The sequence below is a fragment of the Schistocerca piceifrons genome, chromosome 1, assembly GCF_021461385.2.
Source record: "Schistocerca piceifrons isolate TAMUIC-IGC-003096 chromosome 1, iqSchPice1.1, whole genome shotgun sequence".
Lineage (NCBI taxonomy): Eukaryota > Metazoa > Arthropoda > Insecta > Orthoptera > Acrididae > Schistocerca > Schistocerca piceifrons.
The window spans coordinates 760,277,210-760,303,035 of NC_060138.1; the positions used below are offsets into that span (position 1 = coordinate 760,277,210).

The following is a 25,826-nucleotide window of genomic DNA, read 5'->3' on the forward strand; positions in this document are numbered from 1 at the left end:
CCTGCATTGCTGCGAAAGGTGGATATACACTGCACTAGTGCCGACATTGTGCATGCTCTGTTGCCTGTGTCTATGTGCCTGTGGTTCTGTCAGTGTGATCATGTGATGTATCTGACCCCAGGAATGTGACAATAAAGTTTCCCCTTCCTGGGACAATGAATTCACGGTGTTCTTATTTCAATTTCCAGGAGTGTATTTCTCGCTGTGTTCCTATATTTTTGTCCAACCCTGTATATACCTGAGTGGTAGTGTCGTGGGCTTTCCAACGATGGGCTCCGCGATCAGTGACGACAGGTTTGCGTTTCAGACCACAAATGTTTTAGCTATGGGTTTTTTGACGGTGAAAGGAAGCCACAACAGTGGGGGAGGCCCAGCCGATTGTTTCATAATAACAACATCCCTTCACATTTTATCCAGGCTTAGGTCTGGCAATGTGCCTAGCACGGGGGTATATTTAATTTTCTTATTTTCATCTTTCTATTTTTTATACTTTTACTTTTTTCATTCTACAAGATTGCTGCAGCAAACTATTAAACTTCTTGTCTGTTTCATAAATTTTAATTTCTCACTCAGTGTCTTCGCTCCGTTAAATCTCCTAACTAATGCCAGGGTTCTGAGTCGTCTCAGCAGCTTCCCTTATCGCTTAACACAATGCAGTCTTGGAGTTCTCGTTATTTGGTGTATACGACGGAATCTAAACCTTTATCTTCCAGATCTTGAAATTTCTCTTTAAAATTTTGGAAAAGGCGCACTGCTTTTCTTCGTTGACTCTTTTCCTGCCGTTATGCATTCGTTTATGAATTGCACACATGCTTCGTCAAGCGGGCAACAATGATCCTGTTGAGCCATGATTCTGTGATTTGCTATTTTTAAACGTCTTCGGCATTTTGTCCGTTCGGAATTGTCGCACCATCAGCTCGTATTCTCATCACATTTTCTGCGCACCCAGTAACGATTTCCATTCTTGAGGAGATACGGCTTCCCATTTGTTGTAATTATTTCTATTAGTGACAACGTACAGACATCGAGTAGCTTATATCTAATAATCTATACGGAAACGAAGGCTATAGTCAAAGGAATTGTCTAACTGACGGTGACAACAACCCGCTGCTGGTGAACTATTGGCGTAAAACAGCAATGGTCAGAAAATCGAAAACTGCAAAATTGTTTGGTAGGCACTTTCGAAAGGGTCGATAACACCACCGTCGGAAACCTTACGTAGTCTGAGTGGCGGCCGTTTCTCGTCACCCGTTCACCCTGGTGCGGGTGTGGTGGTGGTTAGTGTTTAACGTCCCGTCGACAACGAGGTCATTAGAGACGGACCGCAAGCTCGGGTTAGGGAAGGAGTGGGAAGGAAATCGGCCGTGCCCTTTCAAAGGAACCATCCCGGCATTTGCCTGAAACGAGTTAGGGAAATCACGGAAAACCTAAATCAGGATGGCTGGAGACGGGGGGCGCGGAACGCCGTTGGCTTCTAGGTGCGTTTAGTCTTACCCAGACACGCGAAGCGTCAACTGCTAGGCGTGGCCTCCGCGAATAGCTGCCGATGAAGGATTTCATGCCGAATTTAGCTGGTAGCCGTGGTACCTGTTGACGAGACTTCCATGGAGCCTAACCTCAATTGATTCCTCAATGATGCTCTCCTAAAAGTCACTAGTTCAACACAGCATTTTTGGTTTCTCAAATCCGAACGTAAGCCCTCCTTGAGGCTGTGTTCTGCCACTGCTGACTTCTTTTTATGTCCCAGAAGTAAACATCTAATGTGTTCCTGGCTGCGTTACGAGACACAGCGCTGTGTTTGCCCAATGTACTGGAGACCACACTTGCAAGGGATGCTACGCTGGTGTGCAGAAGTTAAGGACGCAAGCAGCTTTCGCGTGATGTGTCACTGCCAAGTAACAGAGCTCGATGAAAGATGGACGATACACAGTAAGAAATCCTACATTATAGCACAGAAGGTAACTGAAACAAACACCCAATGAGACGAACAGAAATGACATTTTCGTTCGAAGACAGTAATTATACTGAAGTAGCCGTGGTTTACAAAACCCAGAACATGGTTCTTAATAGGGTGTGTGATCATCACGGGCAGCAGTGCATGCTCTGCAACGTCCTCTGATACTGGCCAGAGGGTGGTAAGGAATTTTACGGTAGAGCGCTCTGTTTCTCCACCAGCGCGATTGACAGCTGCTGGATGGTCGATGGTGAATATGGGTATACTGCAATATGTCTCACCAACGCATCCCTCAAGTGGTCGATGAGATTTAAGTTGGGGGAATGGGCAGGCCAGTCCATTCGCCGAATATCGAATACCCACTCGTTCCAAGAGCACCTCCACCTCAATGGGGTAGCGCATTGCATCCTAGGAAACGAAGTCAGAGCCGAATACACCCTTGAAAAGATGCACATCGGGAAGCAGTACATGGTCGCAATAACGTTGACCGATGAGTGTAACCCATTCAAAGATCTGAAAGTCAGTATGCCCATGCAACATTGTCCCGTCCCACACCATAACACCTAGACCACCAGAACGATCATGTTCGGCAATGTTTCTGGTTGCATTACGTGTTTCACCTCTCACCATACGACGGTACGCCCAGAATCTTTACTCAGGTTACCCCTCTCTTCGCTGATTCACCCCTATGCTCTTGGCACTATCACAAATGATGCCGGCCATCCGAGGGTGTCAACAGAACGCAGCTTACTGGTCGTCGGGCAAAAAGACAACCCCCACACAGTCGCTGTGCCACTGTGGAGAGTCAGATTGTGTGCCTTGCAGCTCTATCAAATGTAGTTGCAATTGTACCTGTTGTTTGAAGTGGATCCCTTCCTGCCTGTTGCACAGTACAGCGATTATTTGCTGCTGTAGCTGACTGTCGTTGTCCACCATCTCTCTTTCATGTAGCAGTGCCTGTCGTTCAGAATGCTCCTCATGGACATGAAACAATGATGTGAGCAAAACCAAACTCCTAGGCTACAGTCGTCACACTGCGTCCTTCTTCCAGTTTTCCTTTGATTTTTCTCTATGTACGTTAAGTCAGCCAAATGTTGTCTACAAATCATGTTGTAACTAAGAGCACTACCACAGTGCACCGTAACTGCTCTCTGATTGGCGCACGCGCGCGCGCGCGCACACACACACACACACACACACACACACACATACATACCCACACACACACACACACACACACACACACACACACACACACACAAACTGTCTTTTTCCGTTCCTTCAACTGCCTCGTCTTGAGGGGCCAACTCGATTTGGCGCTATAGTTACGTTGATCTCACACACTGTGACGTTCAACTTTGTGTGCACGACTCGAGGAGGTATGGTAACATGCTCCCGAACTCTCATCCATTTCCAAGTAGTTAATATACAACTAGTTAATATATTAGGTTACTTTATCTGCCTCGTCCTTATGTTTTGCAGAGCTGTGTATATATATTGATTTTTTGCAGTTGCAGTTGCCCTTTACAGAACAAAACGTATCTTTCGTTTGTTTGTGGTGGTCGAATGATGGACTTGAAATAGTTTTTTCTTAGGATTTCGTCTGAAGGAGGCCCTATATCGGGGTAGGGGTGTACAAAGAGGAGTTTCTCTTTGAAATTTCGTGGCAGATTAAAACTGTGTGCCGACCGAGAATCGAACTCGGGAACTTTGCCTCTCGCGGGCAAGTCTCGGTCCGGCGCAGTTTTAATCTGCCAGCAAGTTTCATATCAGCGCACACTCCGCTGCAGAGTGAAAATATCAATTTGGGAGTTCCTCTTTATGTACTTCTTCTTCGTAGATTGCCATATCATTCGTTTTCTTCAATGCACATCTAATTAGCACTTCGCTGTTCCCATTTTGGCGAAATATATCTTTGAGGCGTTAAAACTAAGCTGGAAGGTTGTGTAAAGAATGGTATGTGCCCTGCCAACTTGTTAACAACAGTGTTCAACGGCAGTGGATGACGACAGCTTATTGCATGAAAGTGCAGATCTCTGTAGGATTTCTTTCTGTAGGTCATGTGTTCTTTTCTTTTTATTAGAATGTTTAAAAATCGAAACATTCATTCTGTTCTAGCTCCATCGTGAATTGTATGGTTCGATGGGTACTGTTCAGCTGGTCCAGCAACTCATTCAGCGCACTCTGCCATGTTCCCACAATGATGGTGTCATCCGCGAAACAGAAGATGTGTTTAGGTTTGAGCCAAGCAGTTTTTACAGCCATCTCCTCAAACTGTTCTATATAAAACTGCAAGTCCCAGGAGCAAGCGGCGAGCCCATGACTAGTCCATTCATTTGTTTATAGAACCCCCACCACATTTGGTAGGTTATGGCGCATACACGTTCATATAGCTTGCCTGTTTAGCGCTGAAAATTATGTGCTAAGAGTACCAAGCTGTCATGAAGTGCTACTCACATGAAAAGAAATGTTATGTCAGTGCTGGTAAAGACAACGTCTTTATGAAGCAACATTACTTTCAGTACAGTCACGAATTTGGATGTGTTCTTCAGCGTCTCACTATGGGTCTCAGAATTAAGGTTAGATAATTGGCCACTCCATATGTGGATACATCAATGGTGCTGGCTATTGGCCATCTTCATTGTGAATTTTGGGCAGTCCATACAAGTGTGGTGGCGCTGGAGCTTTTGGACAGAGCCGATTCACTTCTTCTTTCGTTAGGACTGACTTGTGAAGAAAAGCTGTTGTTTTTTAAGTTGTCTTTGCTGTTGGATGCGTTTTTAGCTTCCTGAAGGCCAGATCCTGCACCAGAGAGCTTTTATGTGATGGTAGTCATCGGCATACAATAGAACTGTCGTACTTCCCTTGTCAGTAGGACTATTGTGTTTTCAGACTCTCTTACCAATCTTAGTGGTCTGTGATCTGTTGTTGCCATATTTGATTGCAGAAGTTGCTATTTGTCGATGATCCTGCATTTTCCATAGCTAATTTCTTCCATCTTTTCCGCTAGCAGGCCACGGATTAGTTCTTCTTCAACACCACTAGTAATATTCTGTTTCGGTGTTTGGAACGCGAGTGAAGATCATCCTTTTGGAGAGGGTCACGATTCTAGCAGCATCTAGTTCTTTTTTTGTCAGGTTGATATCTTTGACACTCTAAGCTTCATATGAGGTCCCGTCAGTCTCTCGAAATTTCAGTGTTGTCTAGAATTACCGTCGCCTTTATATTTCGCTGTCCGGCATATGAACTGCGTTTTGCAGGAACATGCTGACAGGTTGCTAACGATATAGAGATGCCATGCAAGTAGAGTCCGTGTATTCTTGTCCAGTTCTCTTCGTGTGAAGCGAGAGCGTTTCATCACTATGGCCTGGCTCACTTGTGGTAGAATCCACTGCGTTTACTTCGATTTTAGTGGATACCATATTCCTGCAAAGCATAGTAGGACGTCATTGTCCCAGTACCACTGGGGTAAGGCTAATGTGCTAAGCAGTTTAATTTTCCTGATGCGTTCTTTCTGTATCTGTTTGAATCTGCTGAGCATTTCGCCCAAAAGTGGTGCTTTATAATGGAATACAGACTTTCCCGGTGTACACTGGTGACGAAATCTTCTCGGCGTTACATGTGGTTGGTTGCACTGAAATTCCACCACGTTTCGGGGAGTGCCGCTCTCATCATCTCTTTCCACAAGAGTACCACTTCAAGACGCCTTGGTATGCTCACCAGATCATTTTGAGTCCAAAACATTGAAGCTATTTGAGCATTTACTCTCCACAACCTACTTCAAATGTGGTAGGGAGTTCCATTGACATTTTAGTAGCCATGGACTCGCCATATGCCCCTGGGATTGCCATCCTCTACGTAGAGCACTTTGGCGAGTTGGCATTAGAAACTGCACAGCTCAAACATTACTATTTTCCCGTTACGTGGATGACACCTTCGCTGTTAGGAAACATAGTAGAGAGGCACTGAATGAGTTCCTAGGCCATCTGAACAGCGTACATCAGACCATACAGTTCACGACTTGGCTAGAACAGGGTAGATGTCTTCCTTTTTTAGACATTTTAATAAAGAGAAAAGAAGATAATACTGTACGATATGTAGTCTACAGAAATAAATTCTACACCGATCTGTAACTTCATGCAACGTGCTCCATCACTCAGCGCAGTGGTACACTTCTCTAAGAACTGTAATTGACACCTTAAAGATGTGTTTTGCCAAAATGGATAGTGACGTGCAGATTGGTGTGCATTGAAGAAATCGAGTGATACAGCCATCTGCAAAGAACAGGTACAGAGAGAAAAACTCGGCTTTAACTCCAATACTGGGCCTCCTTCAACCAAAATTGCGAGAATCTTCGGGGAAAAAAAACCCATCACGCTTAGCTTTCGACCACCAGAAAAAAGAAAGTTATGCTCAATTTGGTAAACGATAAACTGCAACTGCGAATACCTGGTATATATACAGCAATCCTTTCGAGTACAGTTTTCAGTACATCGAGTAAGTACAGCACCTTGCAATACTGCATCGAACACATTAGAGGCGTACGTCTGGGGCATGATAATAAGTCAGCTTTGGCAGAACACTTTCTCAGTGAGGGACACATTCGAATTTTAGAAAACAAAAATGTTATGCTGAGCTAGAGGCTTTTGGTAGAGCATAATGAAAGAATCAATTGAGACAAGGTGGCTTGACAATCTCGTCAAAAGGGCTACCATATAAGTCTGGCATTGAACCCTGCATTAGCCACTTTACGCCGAGATCTCGCCCTGCAGTTGACGCTTCGCAAGTGAATGCGTCATGAGTTGAACGGCAGTCCGCCCTCGCACTATAGATTGCCAGCCTCTACTCCCGTGCGGGGGGGGGGGGGGGGGGGGGGGGGGGGGAGGTGACGAGTGTCAGATTTCAACACAGCCACCCTACTGGGAGACCGAGAGGATTTCGTGAGCAGTATACACTGGGAGAGTCTGCATTCACATAAAATATTACACTGTCTGACAAAAAAGTGAATCATCTAAATTTACATATACATACATACTCCGCATCCTCCCTCCCTGTTCCACTCCCAAAAAGAACGAGGGAAAAATGATTGCCTATATGTCTCTCTATGAACCCTAATCTCTCTTATCTTTGTGGTCTTTCTGCGAAATATAAGTTGGCGGCAGTAAAATTGTACTGGAGTCAGCCTCAAATGCTGGTTCTCTAAATTTCCTCAGTGGCAATTCACGAAAAGAACGCCTCCTTTCTTCCAGAGACTCCCACCCGAGTTCCTGAAGCATTTCCGTAACACTCACGTGATGATCAAACCTACCAGTAACAAATCTAGCAGCCCGCCTCTGAATTGCTACTATGTCCTCGCTCAATCCGACCTGATAGGGATCCCAAACGCTCGAACAATACTCAAGAATAGGTCGTATTAGTCTTTTATAAGCGGTCTCCTTTACAGATGAACCACATCTTCCCAAAATTCTACCAATGAACCGAAAACGACTATCCGCTTCCCCACAACTGCCAGTATATTCTTGTCCCACTTCATATTGCTCTGCAATGTTACACCCAAATATTTAATCGACGTGTCTGTGTCAAGGGCTACACTACTAATGGAGTATTCAGACATTACGGGATTCTTTTTCCTATTCATCTGCATTTGCTATCCACCTAGAAGACTTGGTTGGCTGTCAATGTAACTTCGTACATGTACACACCTTCGGCAGGTTATACAAATGATTAAAATTGCAGTTCTCTGCGACAGGTAGAACAGACGCCAAATTGCATTAGTGTTATTCCTTTTTAGTGTCGTTACCAGGCCAGGTAGGGTATATAAGGGGTTTTATGTCAGTGAAGGACACGGAGATGCCACGTATTCGTACGAGACTGCATTATTAGCACCTGACAGAGTTTGAAAAAAAGCTCATTGTACGTCTACATTTGGCCAGCTGTTCGAATCACGGAATATCCAGATTTGTGTGACAATGGCGTGATGTCGAACTGCATAGGAAAGTAAGGTTCCAGTTGACCACATATGACGCCCACAAGGGAGTTTCGCCATGTTGTGTACCGAGCACATAGTAGCACTTTCAGATACATGTATGTCATCCCAGAACAAGAAACGGATTCCCAATAACATTCAGTATGATTCCGCACCATTGAACAGAGACTAGCAACAGCTGGACTAGGGTGTTACTATCTGCTGTTAACACACGCAGCTATGTTTTGAGTCGTTCGGCGACCGGATAGTATGGACTGATGATGAATGGCACCGCATTATGTTCAGCGGCGAATTGCGTTTCTGCACTACCGCAGATGTCCATCGTCGGCGAATACGGCGGCGACCTGAGGAAAGGTCCCATTCGTCGCATGTTTCGGAGAGGCACAGTGATCTTGCTCTTGCTGTCACAGTGTGGAGAGCCATCAGGAATGACTTCAGGTCACCTGATAGTGTGTGAGGGAATTAAGGTAGTACAATGGTACGTCAAGGGCATTTGCGTCGTTATGTGTCACTTTTCAGGGACAGCATCATGTTGGCGTTTGTCTACAGCACAATATTCGTACTCACATCGCACATTTCTCAATGAACTGCCTGTGTGATACTTCTGTTTTCCCATGACTATCAAGATTCCCATACAAGTCCTCGATAGAACAAGTGTGGGACCAGTACGGACGTGGGAGAGCCAGAATCCAGGATATCAAGGACCAGAAACAACAATTGTGGCCCAGCTTCGCTTGGAAGAGGATACAATGACCTTATGATACCCTTCTCAACTAAATCACAAGTCAGAGGGGGTGCAACTTCATATTGATAAGTAGGCTTATACTGTCAACTTATTTGTAAATCTAACTCGATTTTATAGTCACTGTAACAACATTGCATACCCTCTGAATCCGCGAAGTATCATTTCGTTTTTTCCTCATTTTCTGGCGCTTCACTTTTTTTTGCCAGGTAGTTAATTTCTGTCCAACATACCCATAAGGACTATACTCTGTCTGTAATTGGTATAAGAAGGATGTTTGATGGTATTTAACCAAGGACAGAAATTTCCTATCATACAGTTGACAGGACTTCGTAGAATATTGTGACAGTCGCGCAGGATGGAGCAGAAGTCATCACATTTAAAATTTTATTTAAAAAAAAGTCTCTCTTTTTCGTTTTCTAGACGCCACTCTGCTCGTTTGAGAGTGGTTATCAACTGCTGGACTCTTCAAAAGGACAAATCACTTGGAACGGGGGGCAACCAGAGGTGTGATAATACATTTCAACCGATGAAAACCGCAACAGCTGCGTCAAAATGATTTATTGATCACGATTAGTTTCACGACATTGTATCCCCATCTTCAGTTAAACTGTTGACCTAAACAAGATACAAAAAAATTATATTTAGTGCTATCTTAAACCAGGATGTAACAAATTTATACATTGTTGATTAGCATGTGAGAAATGGAGACATTTCAAAACATCACGTTTTTAAACTCTGGATAAGGATAAATAATAGAAGTCCCTTATCTACCTGCATAAACTTGGCGTCATAAAATACGCAACCGTCATAAAATTATCAGAGGAAGAAGAGCAGGATGTAACCATGTAACCCTAAAAACAAAATCCAAACATATTATAAAAATGGATGTGTGTGTGTGTGTGTGTGTGTGTGCGTGTGTTCCACGTCTCCTCCTACACAACTGGACCAATCTCAACCAAACCTGGTACACATATTCCTTACTCTCAGGCAACGATCGCTGTTGGGGGTAAGCACCATCCACCTATCACAGTTTAGTAGATGTGGTGTCGTAAACAATAAGATGCGTGAAACACTGTGTAGAGGGACGCGAAATTGAAGCGTCATCCATCCACCAGTGTCAGCCCAGTTTGCAGGTGAATATAAGTTTAATTTAGTGTTTTGTTTATGTATTTTGTAATATTTGTAATGGTTGTGAATTATCTAAAGTTTTGTATTTATTTTTATGTTTCATGTACGGAGAGGGCGGCGCAACGAACGGAGACAGCATCTTCACTGCCGGGACCAGAGAGAAAATTGCTGGCCACTATACGTCGCGGGTCGACAGCCAAAGAGCAACAGAAGATCCTGAAACCGAGTTGTTGCGTCGTGCTTCTAAAAACTGAAAAAATAAGAATTTGTAATGTTTCTACAACAATGACGTCATAGAAAGTTTAATCATGTTGTAAATGTTCAGTCCTATCTTGTCAAGGCTCAGGTTCACGTCTATATGTAGATATAGGAAGATAATGATCTAGTGTATACTACAAAAGTTTAAATACGTGTTCCGAGAATTTATTTATGAATAATTATGTTATGGAAGAAGTATTACTAATTTATTTGACAAGATTATTAATTTTTGACAACGTTCATAACGAGTTTGAGTTTTGAAAGTTTATTCAATGTGGTTTTAATACTTATTAAAGCAGATAACTTGGATTAATATAATTTCTGAGAAGAAACAAATGACATCTAAATTGGAAAAAGTTTGCGCAAACCAATAGGACTGAGTGACGTAATTCTGCGCATACGACTCAAATGATGATGTTTTAATTACAGTTTCGTTCAAGAACCATTCAGAGACAACTTTAAAAGAATTTAAATAATTTTGAAGTGTTTTGTAACTGACGTTGGTGACGAAGTCTGCACATGGTCATCTGTCAAAAGAAAATCATTTATACAAAACTTACGTCGTTACACTACAACTGCTTCATTAAGCATGACGTTGAAATTTATTACTTCAGTACTACTAAATATATTCGCGATACATTTCGCAGACAGTATCTGCATATACCGCTTAATGCACGTACAAAATTATACCATGGTGCCACGCGTAGTTCAGGAGATCAAGTTTTCAAGTTGTGCGCAGTTCTGGCCGCTTAAGGGAGACATGCCAGACCTTTGGCACATGCTGTAGTTGGTAATATGATCCAACTGGCAAATGCCTGTTATAAAACAGGACCTAAACATCTTGAGAGCGGCTATTGTTACTGCGTAGCACGCAATGCCGTACCGTGAGTAGAACGAACGATTGTGATATATATCCTGGCCGGTAGATGCGTTGGCATTTGCGTGTCGAACAACATCCTCGGAGAGCTCCGACCACTACATAGAGGCTGCTACGGACGTATCTCGTTCTTTTCTAAAGTTAACACTTAACAAACGTCCACCTTCTGTAGATTTCGAACATTCCAGGAACAGGAATTGAATACTGGTACTCACTTTGGCTCTATTATGTTCAATAATTTTGGGCTACTTGACATGTAAGAATAAGTGTTACAAGTAGAAAACTTATTTACAGTTATGGCTAAACAGTTGCATTTAGGCCCATATTGAAGAAATTATTGCCTTAAAAAAGTTCAAACACATGTAAGATGGAGATATTTACGTGTCAATCTGTGAGTCATTGTGAGTAGAAATTGCATTAAAATCAGTTTTTTCATTGTTAGCAGATTACCTATGATTTATTTTAGCAGTGATTGTGGATGATTGTGACACTCCAAGTATAGAACAGTACCATTGTATCAATATCTACTGCCGGCCGCTGTAGCCGAGCGGTTCTAGGCGCTTCAGTCCGGAACCAAGCTACTACTACGGTCGCAGGTTCGAATCCTGCCTCGGGTATGGATGTCCTTAGGTTAGTTAGGTTTAAGTAGTTCTAAGTCTAGGCGACTGATGACCTCAGATGTTAAGTCCCATAGAGCTTAGAGCCATCTGAACCATCTAGTGTTGCAGGGATTAAAACATGAAGCATATAAATCTTTAATTGTGTCAGAAAATAATGCAGGGGGTGCCAGAAAACAATGAATATGTTAGTTAGGATAGCTAGGTTTAATAAGTTCTAAGTCTAGGGGACTGATAACCTCAGATGTTGAGTCCCATAGTGCTTAGAGCCATTTGAACCATTTTCAACATCTACAGAGATTTACTAGATACACAAGTAGCCTTTGGGATTCTGGGAAATTGTGCAGAATTAAATCGAGAAAGAAAACAGAATAAGAAATATCTATCAAAGGAATTTGTTAGTGATGGATGATATTATGTGACACTCATGGGTATTCCAAAATTATAATACTGCTTCAAGAAGGTAAAGTTTCGCTTTTCAGTGGAGTATACCCTTCAATGAACCTTACTTATATATAATATGAAGTGTGTGTTGGACATGGAATAAAACTCAACTCGCTTGCCTTCCCTGAACTACACGAGTACGCACGATCGATCGCAATCTTAGACAACATCTCTGCTACTGTTATGTTGGCTATGCTCTGTTAAGCACATCTGCTGTACCTGGAGAAAAGAATATGTGTTAGTCATAGCCTAAAATTCCATAAAAAGTCAAGAGAGTCCAGGAGGACTTTGATAAACTGGAGGAAGATGGTGACAGACCGGATCTTATGGTCTGCCTGTGAAGTTATTTTTTAATTAGACTGACGAACCACTGGCCACAAAGCTGTTTAAAGGTTGGGTCCACATCTGGTCTGTAGTTTTAATTTCTCTAGGAACATAGACATACAATTTATGATTATATTTAGGAAGAATCGTTCCAGACAGTCGGAGAAAGTATCAGCCTAGAACAGAGATGGAACTGATATCAACAGTTTTTGTTATTCGTTTGATGGTACGAGTTGCACAGTAAGTCAAGTAAAGTTTGGCTTTTGAGAGTAGTCATGTGTGTTTAATTCAAATGTATGTACTGTAATATCATGTGGGCATAAAAATCTTGGCTGAAGATTTGTAACGAGTGTTCACCTTCAGTTTAGCTACATTTATCTTCACGATGATGCATGTGATGGATGTCCCAAAGCTGTATCTAATATGAAAACTCTGAGTAAGTGCGCAACGCAGTACTGGAAATCGGTGAGTGATGACTATAAAATAGCTCATGCAAAACACCCATCATTGGAAAAAGTACAGTACGTTTTACGTGATGGGTTAACTATGGGAAAGCTTTGTGAGGTGAGAGACTCATGTCTCGCAAGCCGATCAAACGAAAATGAAGATCTGAGCAACGTATGAACCGTTTTGGTAATGATCGGTCATATTACGACTGCCGATTTATTAATATGGATGAAATGGCGTTCCACCACTTCACATCAGAAACGAAACACTGATCAAAGGAATACGTGGAAACTGTTGCACCAAGAAAGACGAAATACATTTCGTCTGCCAGAAAGGTTTTGAGCCATGTTTTGTAGAATGTAAAAGAATTTCTTCATGTTGATTACCTTGAAAAGACTAAAGCAATAAGTAGTAAATGCTAAGTACGTCCTCTGGACAAACTGGATGAAAAAACATGTGAGAAGAGGTGTAAACCGCAGGACAAAAAAAAAATTGTTTCTTCAGGGCAATGCATCTGCCTCGTAAACGTACTGTGGCCATGGAAAAACTAAGTTTTTTTTTTACTATCAAAAACAGTCTTGATCACAATTTATTTATTACGGTGACCGGTTTCGGCCACTACTGTGGTCATCTTCGGACCAATGAGTAAGAACCCTCTTCTGCTGGAGAATCACTACTGATTCTCCAGCAGAAGGAGGTTCTTACTCATTGGTATGAGGACGACCACAGTAGTGGCCGAAACCGGTCACCGTAATAAATAAATTGTGATCAAGACTGTCTTTGATAGTAAATATTTGTAGCACATTGATCACTGTTCAATCCCACAATGTATTCAAAGGTAATGAAAAACTAAGCATTTGAAGAACGAAACGTCCATAACATTCACCAGATTTCTTCCGCAGTCTCCTAACAAAGTGTGGGCTGTTGGTAGCAAGTAAGAGAGATTACGCCTATTTCTTAGCGCCTAGCAGCACCCACAGAATTAGTGAATTGCTATTTATGTATAATTTGTTGCTCCACATTTGGACACGTTTGTGGGTGTAAAGCGTTTTGAATCCAATGATGGCCGTAAATGAGCATTTGGTTGACCTCCTATACTCATATTTCAGGGGTGGAAAGCGTTTGACAAAGCGAATTGACCGTAAGACTGCGCTACGTCGATAAAATGGACATATATTTGGGCAAAAAGAAAAAAAAACTGTCTTTGACTTCAAACGGATTAATTTTCATTTTATTTCGTGCAAACCATTAACTTTATAATCGCCATTGTTGCTTCATCACTGGCTGAACACATCTGCAGTATGGTGGCTGTCTCCTCAATACCGTTGATTTGTTTACGTATTGAATCTTACTCTATGACTGTTACGGCGCAAAGTCAAGCGCGGGCAAGCCAGTCGGGAACGACAAAGCAGAGAAGGCTGTGAGAAGAAGTCAGCCAATCGCACACTGACCGACCTCCCTTCCAGGATGACAACGCGACAGCAGCGGGCCCTAGCTGAAGAGGACACAAGCGCCGCGACCGACTGGTGACGGTCCAGTTCAATAGCAGCTTCAAGATTACCCACTTGTATAGCAGCGACATCGATAGCAGTTCAAGACAGACTTTTGTCAGTTAAAGATCAGCAGTCACTGCAAAGACCGATTATTTAGTATGTCGCCCTTTGCTTGCGACACATCTGTGTAACTGCCAAAGTATCGTAATTTTCTTATTGTAATAAAACTCATTAATACGACTTGTTTGATTGTTTGTCTAGCGAACCGAGTACGCAGGATTCGTAGGCACTACAATGACTTTACTACAATTGTTAAAGTCATAACAGTTCATTACATAGAAAAAACGTGTAGTTTACTGGGCTTGAGAAATCGGGAACAAAATAAAATACTCTCGGGACAACAGCATCGCATAAATGAATAGAATACACTAATGTTACTGGACAACCAAAGCGACATGCGTCGGTACGCCGACTACGAACTCCCACGGATAGTGTAGGGGAGGCGCAGCCAGAACAGTGACGGTACCTGCGGCAGCGCGGGCTGACAGGATGGCGGCGCCCGCACCCGTGTTGCAGTTGCTCATCGCTCAGTGTACACGGCACGCCTCACCACTCCACAGCACCGTACCGCACCACACGCCGGCCACTTAGTGACTGGCGACGCCTCGCTTCCCCTCGCCACGCCACGCAATCACAGCCGAAGGAGATATCAGGCTTGCCAACCGCTATACTCCGCCACGGCCCGCTTTCACTCGTCTGAAGACAAAGTGCGAAGAGTGCTCTGGCTACGGACCAGTGAAAGCAACGTTTACAGCGTTCGTGCTGACTACAGAAAACATTTGTCTTTGGACATGTGTTCAGTTATGTCAACATATTCAGACTGTCGTGCACTGTATCTGTTAAGTGACACTATCTCTCTACATCTTCCGGGTGAGTCACGGTTAGCCGGCCGGTGTGGCAGTGCGGTTCTAGGCGCTTCAGTCTGGAACTGCGTGACCGCTACGGTCGCAGGTTCGAATCCTGCCTCGGGCATGGATGTGTGTGATGTCCTTAGGTTAGTTAGGTTTAAGTAGTTCTAAGTTCTAGGAGACTGATGACCACAGATGTTAAGTCCCATAGTACTCAGAGCCATTTGAACCATTTGAGTCACGGTTACACCACTTTCATTTCATGAACGGTTCGAGGTGTTGAAACGGTTCGAGGTTTCCGCCAGATGATGGTACGCCAAGGGGCACGAAAATTGCAAGAATCTTAACTTTTGTATCGATCGAGATATTGAAGCAAGTATGAGTTTTTTGAATGGAACGATATACTTTTTAACAGCACCCAAAAACGCTTGAAACGACGAGCTCAGAGATATAATGTTTGTCAATTTTGAGGTTGAAACTTTTCTCAAAAAAAAACTGAGAAATATGAAACTGGAAAGAAAGTCGGTCGTCGGTCAAAATCGGCTGTTGAATTGTAAATACGCTCACGCCAGGAAAAGTCGTTGTATCAAGCCTTTCGATATCAAAGTCTGCCCTGCAGAACTAACAGAAACTGTGTTGTCTATCGGCAAGTCATTTCTGTTGCGACATTTCTTGCATGCAGACTTGAATAGGAGCTTGACATGCCACTTTTATACGGCGAATGTCAAACAGGTGCTGATGAAATGGTAACGAGAAAACTGCGTGACGAAACTGTAGTTGTTTCCACAAAAACCTGGAAACGTACACACATTTGAAATAGTTTTCCTAAGCCCCATTTGATGAGCCAGAAAATTAGCATGTGCCATAGTTCCATACACAAAAACCATACCTGAGCCTGTGTCTATGTCGTACAGGCTAGGAGGTTTGTCTTAGTATCGTAGGCTTACTTTGCTGCATATAACTACTGGTCTGGGATGAGAGCTCTGGTTGGCACAAAATTCAAATGGCTCTGAGCACTATAGGACTTAACATCTGTGGTCATCAGTCCCCTAGAACTTAGAACTACTTAAACCTAACTAACCTAAGGACGTCACACACATCCATGCCCGAGGCAGGATTCGAACCTGCGACCGTAGCAGTCGCGCGGTTCCGCACTGAGCGCCTGAACCGCTAGACCACCGCGGCCGGCTGGTTGGCACAATAGCCGATTCTGGCCGTATGGCTTTCCAGTTTTAGTGTATTTCGCGGACTCTTTTACGAAAGTTTTCAACGTCAATACTAAAAAGCGCTATATCACTTAACCATCTTTCCAAGAGCTAGTGAACTCAATTATGAAAAGTATACGGTTCCATTAAAAAACATACTTGTATCAGTTTCTCGGTTGGTATAAGCAGTCACAGCATTATCGATACAAAACATTACGTGGCACGCAGCTTACTATCAATTGCGGAAAAGCTCGTTCCGATATCTGTAACCGTTCAGGAAGTAAAATATGTGTTGCCTCGTACGTGAGTCACCTTGCATTTGTAGTTACGTGGGGAACTTGAAAAGAGAAGGGGCTGGTGCGGAGAAGACGTCGATGTATATGAAATTGTGTGACTGCAATTTTGGAATAAATTGTGCAGTTACGTTTGCAGAACAATCTTATTTTTGTGTGTTTATAATACTCGTCTTTTCTATGTTTTGCTCAAAAGACTAAGCTGGAATATCACATTCTTTTGGGCAGATTATCGCCAATGAGATATCTTCAAGTGGTGAAGGTTTTAAGGAGACTGTTCCACCTTTCCCAGCAATTAAAAAAACGAGCAAAACATGATCGTGCGTCTCTTGAAGACGATGCATATAAAAGATTCTCCAAAACTGCAACAACGATGAAAAAATCGAGAATGTGTGGTGTGTGGTTATGGAAGAACAGCCGTTAATATCACGAAGATGAGACCTTAGGCACGTGGGAAGAATAGGCTCGGAACATTTGACATGAAGAAGATCTGTGGAGGTGACTTCCGCATTTGTTGAATGCTGATCAAAAGCAGAGGTGAACACGAATATCACAACAATTTTAAAAATAGTGAAACTGATATGTCTGCCTGTTTGTTAATGTGGATGATTATCGATCCGGAAAGTATTACCTAGGTGCTGCCGATTTCAAGTACTTCAAATGTTGCGGCCAGAAGGATGTGAAAGGGATTCTTCACATTTTTTGTCCCTTAAAGAGTAAAACAGTAACTAGAGAATGCTGTGACAATAAGTCTTTCGAACGCAGGGAACGAAAAGGTTGTTGAGAATATTCAGTGATGGTAAAAGGGCAAAAAATCTTAATTAGTCAGTACAATGTACCTGCCCACATAGGTGCTTGGAGATAGTGACAGAATAGAGGCGCGCCTCGTTAGAACAACAACAGCATAAATCAAATTTGCCATCCTCCCGCTTTCACGTATTCCATCATACAAATATACGTTGAAGCGCCAGAGAAACTGGTGTAGGCCATGCATATTCAAATACAGATATATTTAAACAGGCAGAATACGGTGATACGGTCGGCAACGCCTATATAAGACAACAACTTCAAATGGCTCAAATGGCTCTGAGCACTATGGGACTTAACTTCTGAGGTCATCAGTCCCCTAGAACTTAGAACTACTTATACCTAACTAACCTAAGGACATCACACACATCCACGCCCGAGGCAGGATTTGAACCTGCCACCGTTGCAGTCCCGCGGTTCCAGACTGTAGCGCCTAGAACCGCTCGGCCACCCCGGCCGGCAGACAAAAAGTGTCTGGCGCAGTTGTTAGATCGGTTACTGTTGCTACAATAGCAGATTATCAAGATTTAAGTGAGTTTGAACGTGGTGTTATATTAGGAGCACGAGCAATGGGACACAGCATCTCCGAGATAGCGATAAAGTGGGTATTTGGGCAATTCCAGCAGGACACTCCACACGTCCAGAATTTCTACAGGAACATTCTTCTCAGTTTAAATACTTCCTCTGGCAACCAAACTCCCCACACGTGAACATTATTGAGCATATCTGGGATGCCTTGCAACGTGCTGCTCAGAAAAGATCTCCACCACTTCGTACTCTTACGGATTTAGGGACAGCCCTGCAGAATTCGTGGTGTCAATTCCCTCCAGTACTGCTCCAGACATTAGTCGAGTCCATGCCATATCGTATTGCGGCACTTCTGCGTGCTCGCGGGGGGATTAGGCACGTGTACCAGTTTCTTTGGGTCTTCAGTGTATTTGTGACTGGTAAATGATCCGAATCGAATGAAGAAGTTACGGCAGCTATAGATGGATATTTTATAAAGTTAAAATTCTACTTTATTGATGAAAACTGGTCACTGAAAACGGTTGAACGTAGTGCATCGACATAAAGTGGGCTGTGTGTAACAATAAATTAACGCATTTTGTGCCTAGAAATACAGTGTGTCGATGGCGGACGGGGAAAGTTTCACCTTGTTCTCTGAACACAAAAATATAATGTATGGCGTAGGTTTACCTCAAGCTTCTCGCATTTTATTTGGCAATGCAACGTAAACTACGAGGGCGTGCTAAAAAGTAATGCCTCTAAATTTTTTCTATGAAAGTTCAAAGCTTTTTTTTTAAAAAAAAATCAAACGCTATTAACATGCTACATCTTTATACTTTCTGTCTACATATTTGCAGCCCTCTGCCGCTAGAGGGTTCCGTACGGTAACGTGTAACATAGCGGTGAGTAAAATAACTATGTCAGTGCGCGAGAAACAGCGTGCTGTAATCGAGTTGCGAATTCGAAGATTTCGTCCACACACGGAGCGCCCTCACCTTTAGCACGACAATGCCAGACCACACGCGAACGTTGCGACATCTGCAACAATCCGACGCCTTGGTTTCACTGTCATCAATCATCTTCCATACAGTCCTGACTTGGCCCCATCCGATTTTCATCTGTTTCCAAAACTTAAAGAACAACTTTGAGGACTTCATTTCAGTAGTGATGAAGCGGTGCAAGGAGAGGTGAGGTTGTGGCTCCGTCAACAAAGTCAAAATTCTATAATGACAGTATCAATAAGCTGGTCCATCGTTGGGAGATATATGATCGTTGGCAGGGTAACTCTGTTGAGAAATTAATATGTAAACATAAAGAATAAAGGCACAGAAGGCCGTGCGGTCTAACGCGCGGCTTTCCGGACTGGGAAGGAGCGCTTGGTGCCCGACACGAATCCGCCCGGCGGACTTCCGTCGAGGTCAGGTGAGCCAGCCAGTCTGTGGATGGTTTTTAGGCGGTTTTCCATCTGCCTCGGCGAATGCGGGCTGGTTCCCCTTATTCCGCCTCAGCTACATTATGTCGGCGATTGCTGCGCAAACAAGTTCTCAACGTACACGCACACCACCATTATTCTACCACGCAAACATAGGGGTTACACTGATCTGGTGTGAGACGTTCCCTGGGGGGATCCACCGGGGGGCCGAACCGCACAATAACCCTGAAATAGTGGTTCGGTGTGGGGTGGAGGAGGGGTGAAGTGGACTGCGGTAGTCGTCGTGGGGTTGTGGACCACTGCGAATGCGGCGGGGACGGAGTCTCTCCGTCGTTTATAGGCCCTAGGTTAACATACAATACAACGTTTGTTTTAGTTAAAAAGCTTTAAGAGTTTTTGCATAAAAAAATTTGTAGGCGCTACTTTTCAGCGCACCATCGTAGGTCACCAAGCATCTCCGTTACACTCTCGCGTTAAACAATCGTGGTTTTAAGGGTTAGAAGAAATAAACAAGGATTTTCAGTCGAACACATTCATGATTTGATACTACACTGGTGATCTAGCATTGCCAAAAGTTTCGTGTATTTATTTACTTGCTACTTTCCGTACCAGTGGTCTCCCGCTTTAAGTGTAGGGTTTACACTTGTCGAGTGGCTCATAATGATTTTGGTTCGCATGTCAGTGGCTGAATGCTCTTTCTGACGCAGCCGTACTCTAAGAAGTGTCTTTTGCACTGTACGTCCTGTAGATTACTTTTTATGCGTTTCCATGTTTGACGTTCTTTGTCTCCCTGGCTGAGACGGATAACTAGCTCGCAGTCACCTGTTACAACTTAATACAAATGGAACGATGCCATTTCTCCGCCAGCCGAGACTGCGTTTTAGTTTTCTACTCTGCAGACTTCTTTCCTTCTGGCAGTACTAGCTGACATCTTCCCAGATTCTTCGCAGTCCAGGCTGTGGAAGTATATTGGAATCATTGATTCGGTATAATAGATTCTCAGAGCCAATTTCGAATTCAAATTTCCATTTTATATTCAGATTTTCGAATTGAAAATTGGAGCGAAGCGACTAGAATGTGAAGCATTATCTTTTAAACAAGAACGGAGGCGAAGGCTCGGTAAGCGCATTTCCTTTTCCTGCTTGGGTGACGTGGCGCGAACCGGGAAGCGGTCGAAACCGTTGCGCGCGGGACTTGGTTAAATTTAATTTCGCAGATCACACTCGTACTGTAGTCAGAATCTTTTCTAAATGGTGCTGGCGCGAAGGACTTCATGGGCACATGTCGTTATTTTGGATAAATTTGTGTAACTCTCCATAAATTTGTGTCAAGCGTATTCTCAGTTGATACAAATTCTTTCATGAAATATATTACTTAAATTTCTGTGCTGACACCCTTATTATGGCGTCAAGCATCGGGCTTTCACAAACTGAAGTCTCTAATTTGATATTTTAGAATTTTAGCCTGACTCTTAGCGGGCACAAACTGCTGCCCATTGTGAGAAGTTTTCGTCCCAAGCGTGTACAGTGATAAGAAAAACGATTAGCTCGAATAAATACGTAATGAACTTCGTTCTTAAAAAAATCATATATTTCATGGCTGCGGGCTTTTCAAGTAGTGATAAATATCTGTTCTGAGCCTATAAGAATCTACGTTTAAAACATTGACATTGTGCGTCGTTGCTCATTACGACTTTCTAATCAAAATCTTTGCATTATACCTTTTTGTTGACCGTGCATGTCTAAGTGTAAGACAACAACGAAATCATTATTTTAAGCGCTTTTCTGAGCCGTTCAATGAAGCTCTGTTTATTGGAATTTATATACGTTGCACTATAATTAATTTTAATCTTTTTTATTCATTTACAAACCTATCTTAGTGTTGCCAGCCTTCTTTATTAGTAGTAAAATACCAAGGGGCGAGTATTAGAGTACTATGCTTTGCTGTTAGCTTTCGAATCATTTTAACGAAATATTGAAACAGCTATGCTTCTTAACGGAGCAATATACATTTTGTTAATGACATGCGCAGCTTCACGAAAAGTAGTTTCAATGGGGATACCTAAACTTCTCGCAAAAATTGCAGGATGATGCTCTGGGAGCTAAGGCCAACACAGTTCTACCAACATTGCCACATGAACATTTTATACGAGGCCAGAGTTAGAAAAATTATGCGTCTGTACTCCTCTATTCAGTAGCTATTAATTTCATACTATATATTGAATTATTTATGACGTATAAGAGATGTCTGCGTTACTCGCGACACAAATTATATGTTTGCCTCAAATCCAGATTCACCCACAAGCACGTCCGTATTCCAATAATGTGACTGTTTCGCTGCGGTAGCGTTCTCGCTTCCCACGCTCGGGTTCCCGGGTTCGATTCCCGGCGGGGTCAGGGATTTTCTCTGCCTCGTGATCACTAGGTGTTCTGTGCTGTCCTTAAGTTAGTTAGGTTTAAGTAGTTCTAAGTTCTAGGGGACTGATGACCATAGATGTTAAGTCCCATAGTGCTCAGAGCCATTTGAACCATTTTTTGACTGTTTCGCTGCGCTACGTCGTGCGGAAACCAAGGTACGTTAGCTAAATTTGGACCTCGTCAAATTATGAATGTACTAGCTGATACCACGGCTGCGCTCGCATATCAGTACTTTTGTTACGAATGACAGTGAGTAATTAAGGTACTAATTTATATTTGTTTACATTGTGGTGTAGATACGTATGTATAAAAATGTATGCATTGCCGGTATGTAGGTTCATAACGAATGTGTTTCTGTTATTTTACTGTATGTCGAATATGAAAGCATGCATTATATTTTCTAATTATATTTCAAAGATGACTCGATTCATTACATTCGTATAGAATTAGATTTCTTAGGAGCTTTTCTGCCTCACCCAGTAATGGATGTCAGATTTTGCCACCAGAGCAATAGCAGATGATTTTTTTTCCAGGAGACCCCAGTGAGAGTGTTCGGGAACTTCATGCAAGACACTTTATGTGAAGCCACATTGGCAGTTTCCGTGTCGATGATGATAAAATGATGATGACAACACGTACATCCAGTCGCGAGTGGACAAAAACGGACCAGCATGGAATCGAACCCAATCGAAAGATAGTAACGCTAACAACAATACTACGAGATGTTCGCACAAATCGTACCCTTGCTAGAGGTTATAACGTCGCGTGACACGTAGCGGCTAAAATGCGACGGCCGTATGACTGACATTAGAATGGAAGTATGGAACAAACACTTAGAGGATTGTAAAGGCATTGTATTCACAGCATTGAATCGTTCTATGTATAGCATATCAGATAACTAAAGCATTTTTACCAATATGAAAATTTCAAAAGTCAAAAAGTAAACAGCCATTTCAAAGAATAATTATCATTCCATATTCTACATCTACATTGATACTCCGCAAGCCACCCAACGGTGTGTGGCGGAGGGCACTTTACGTGCCACTGTCATTACCTCCCTTTCCTGCTCCAGTCGCGTATGGTTCGCGGGAAGAACGACTGTCTGAAAGCCTCCGTGCGCGCTCTAATCTCTCTAATTTTACATTCGTGATCTCCTCGGGAGGTATAAGTAGGGGGAAGCAATATATTCGATACCTCATCCAGAAACGCACCCTCTCGAAACCTGGCGAGCAAGCTACACCGCGATGCAGAGCGCCTCTCTTGCAGAGTCTGCCACTTGAGTTTATTAAACATCTCCGTAACGCTATCATGGTTACCAAATAACCCTGTGACGAAACGCGCCGCTCTTCTTTGGATCTTCTCTATCTCCTCCGTCAGACCGATCTGGTACGGATCCCACACTGATGAGCAATACTCAAGTATAGGTCGAACGAGTGTTTTGTAAGCCACTTCCTTTGTTGATGGACTACATTTTCTAAGCACTCTCCCAATGAATCTCAACCTGGTACCCACCTTACCAACAATTAATTTTATATGATCATTCCACTTCAAATCGTTCCGCACGCATACTCCCAGATATTTTACAGAAGTAACTGCTACCAGTGTTTGTTCCGCTATCATATAATCATACAATAAAGGATCCTTCTTTCTATGTATTCGCAATACATTACATTTGTCTATGTTAAGGGTCAGTTGCCACTCCCTGCACCAAGTGCCTATCCGCTGCAGATCTTCCTGCATTTCGCTACAATTTTCTAATGCTGCAACTCCTCTGTATACTACAGCATCATCCGCGAAAAGCCGCATGGAACTTCCGACACTATCTACTAAGTCATTTATATATATTGTGAAAAGCAATGGTCCCATAACACTCCCCTGTGGCACGCCAGAGGTTACTTTAACGTCTGTAGACGTCTCTCCATTGATAACAACATGCTGTGTTCTGTTTGCTAAAAACTCTTCAATCCAGCCACACAGCTGGTCTGATATTCCGTAGGCTCTTACTTTGTTTATCAGGCGACAGTGCGGAACTGTATCGAAGCCTTCCGGAAGTCAAGAAAAATAGCATCTACCTGGGAGCCTGTATCTAATATTTTCTGGGTCTCATGAACAAATAAGGCGAGTTGGGTCTCACACGATCGCTGTTTCCGGAATCCATGTTGATTCCTACATAGTAGATTCTGGGTTTCCAGAAATGACATGATACGCGAGCAAAAAACATGTTCTAAAATTCTACAAGAGATCGACGTAAGAGATATAGGTCTATAGTTTTGCGCATCTGCTCGACGACCCTTCTTGAAGACTGGGACTATCTGTGCTCTTTTCCAATCATTTGGAACCCTCCGTTCCTCTAGAGACTTGCGGTACACGGCTGTTAGAAGGGGGGCAAGTTCTTTCGCGTACTCTGTGTAGAATCGAATTGGTATCCCGTCAGGTCCAGTGGACTTTCCTCTATTGAGTGATTCCAGTTGCTTTTCTATTCCTTGGACACTTATTTCGATGTCAGCCATTTTTTCGTTTGTGCGAGGATTTAGAGAAGGAACTGCAGTGCGGTCTTCCTCTGTGAAACAGCTTTGGAAAAAGGTGTTTAGTATTTCAGCTTTACGCGTGTCATCCTCTGTTTCAATGCCATCATCATCCCGTAGTGTCTGGATATGCTGTTTCGAGCCACTTACTGATTTAACGTAAGACCAGAACTTCCTAGGATTTTCTGTCAAGTCGGTACATAGAATTTCACTTTCGAATTCAATGAACGTTTCACGCATAGCCCTCCTTACGCTAACTTTGACATCGTTTAGCGTCTGTTTGTCTGAGAGGTTTTGGCTGCGTTTAAACTTGGAGTGGAGCTCTCTTTGCTTTCGCAGTAGTTTCCTAACTTTGTTGTTGTACCACGGTGGGTTTTTCCCGTCCCTCACAGTTTTACTCGGCACGTACCTGTCTAAAACGCATTTTACGATTGCCTTGAACTTTTTCCATAAACACTCAACATTGTCAGTGTCGGAACAGAAATTTTCGTTTGGTCTGTTAGGTAGTCTGAAATCTGCCTTCTATTACTCTTGCTAAACAGATAAACCTTCCTCCCTTTTTTTATATTCCTATTAACTTCCATATTCAGGGATGCTGCAACGGCCTTATGATCACTGATTCCCTGTTCTGTACATACAGAGTCGAAAAGTTCGGGTCTGTTTGTTATCAGTAGGTCCAAGATGTTATCTCCACGAGTCGGTTCTCTGTTTAATTGCTCGAGGTAATTTCGTGTTGTATTCTTCAAATCAATAAATATCATGTACCACATACTTTCTAAAGCAGTTATTGTTTTTCCTCAGCGTCCAAGCTATCCCCATACCAGATTTTGTCAAAATCGGTTTAGTGGTTTAGAGCTGGAAACATAACAGACAGAGTTACTTTCGCATTTATAATGTTACTATAGATATGGATATGGATGTATATCACAGAATATTGCCTTCGGGGCACATAGAAAATTCACTTTGCACATTAACTAGTCAGCGAGTTACCTTACTGACGGGTACAGGTCAAAGTCTTTCGAGCAGAAATGAATGCAGGGTCTTCGAGGAGTCCGGCTCAGTATTTCATACTCACAGTGTGAAAGATGCATCTGGAGTTGGTGGCTGGCAGAAGTAGACGTTTGTGTCAGTGCCTACAGAGGCAGATTTTGTCAAGTGTCAAAGTGTCATCTGCAGTGCAGAATAATAAAAGCTGAATCATTATGTTCCAAATAAGAGAATTGTTATTTCTTCCATTTAAAAAAAAGTGAGAAGTTAAATGAAGGCATCCATATGAATTTAAATTGAGACTATAAACGAAGATTTTCTGTCGATGACTTAATGTTAAGTGAAGGTGGATAACGTGCAGTCAGTTGTCAACACTGAAGTGCTGTTTTGAGAATGGCTACACAAGAAAGAGGGAGTATCTGGATGTCAGCAAAGACACCAGGGTTCATCTGGCGTCATATTGTTGGCGACA

General features: G+C 42.8%; 1 protein-coding gene across 1 annotated transcript in view; it reads right to left on the reverse strand.

Annotated features, from left to right (window-relative positions):
• Window positions 1–14,919, reverse strand: part of LOC124712255 (peptidoglycan-recognition protein SD-like) — a 213,791-nt gene extending 198,872 nt beyond the window's left edge. The window contains exon 1 of the mRNA XM_047242553.1: window positions 14,800–14,919. Within this exon, the coding sequence (XP_047098509.1) occupies window positions 14,800–14,857 (58 nt within the window). The 5' untranslated portion in view covers window positions 14,858–14,919. The remainder of the gene's footprint in view (window positions 1–14,799) is intronic.
• Window positions 14,920–25,826: the final 10,907 nt, after the last annotated feature.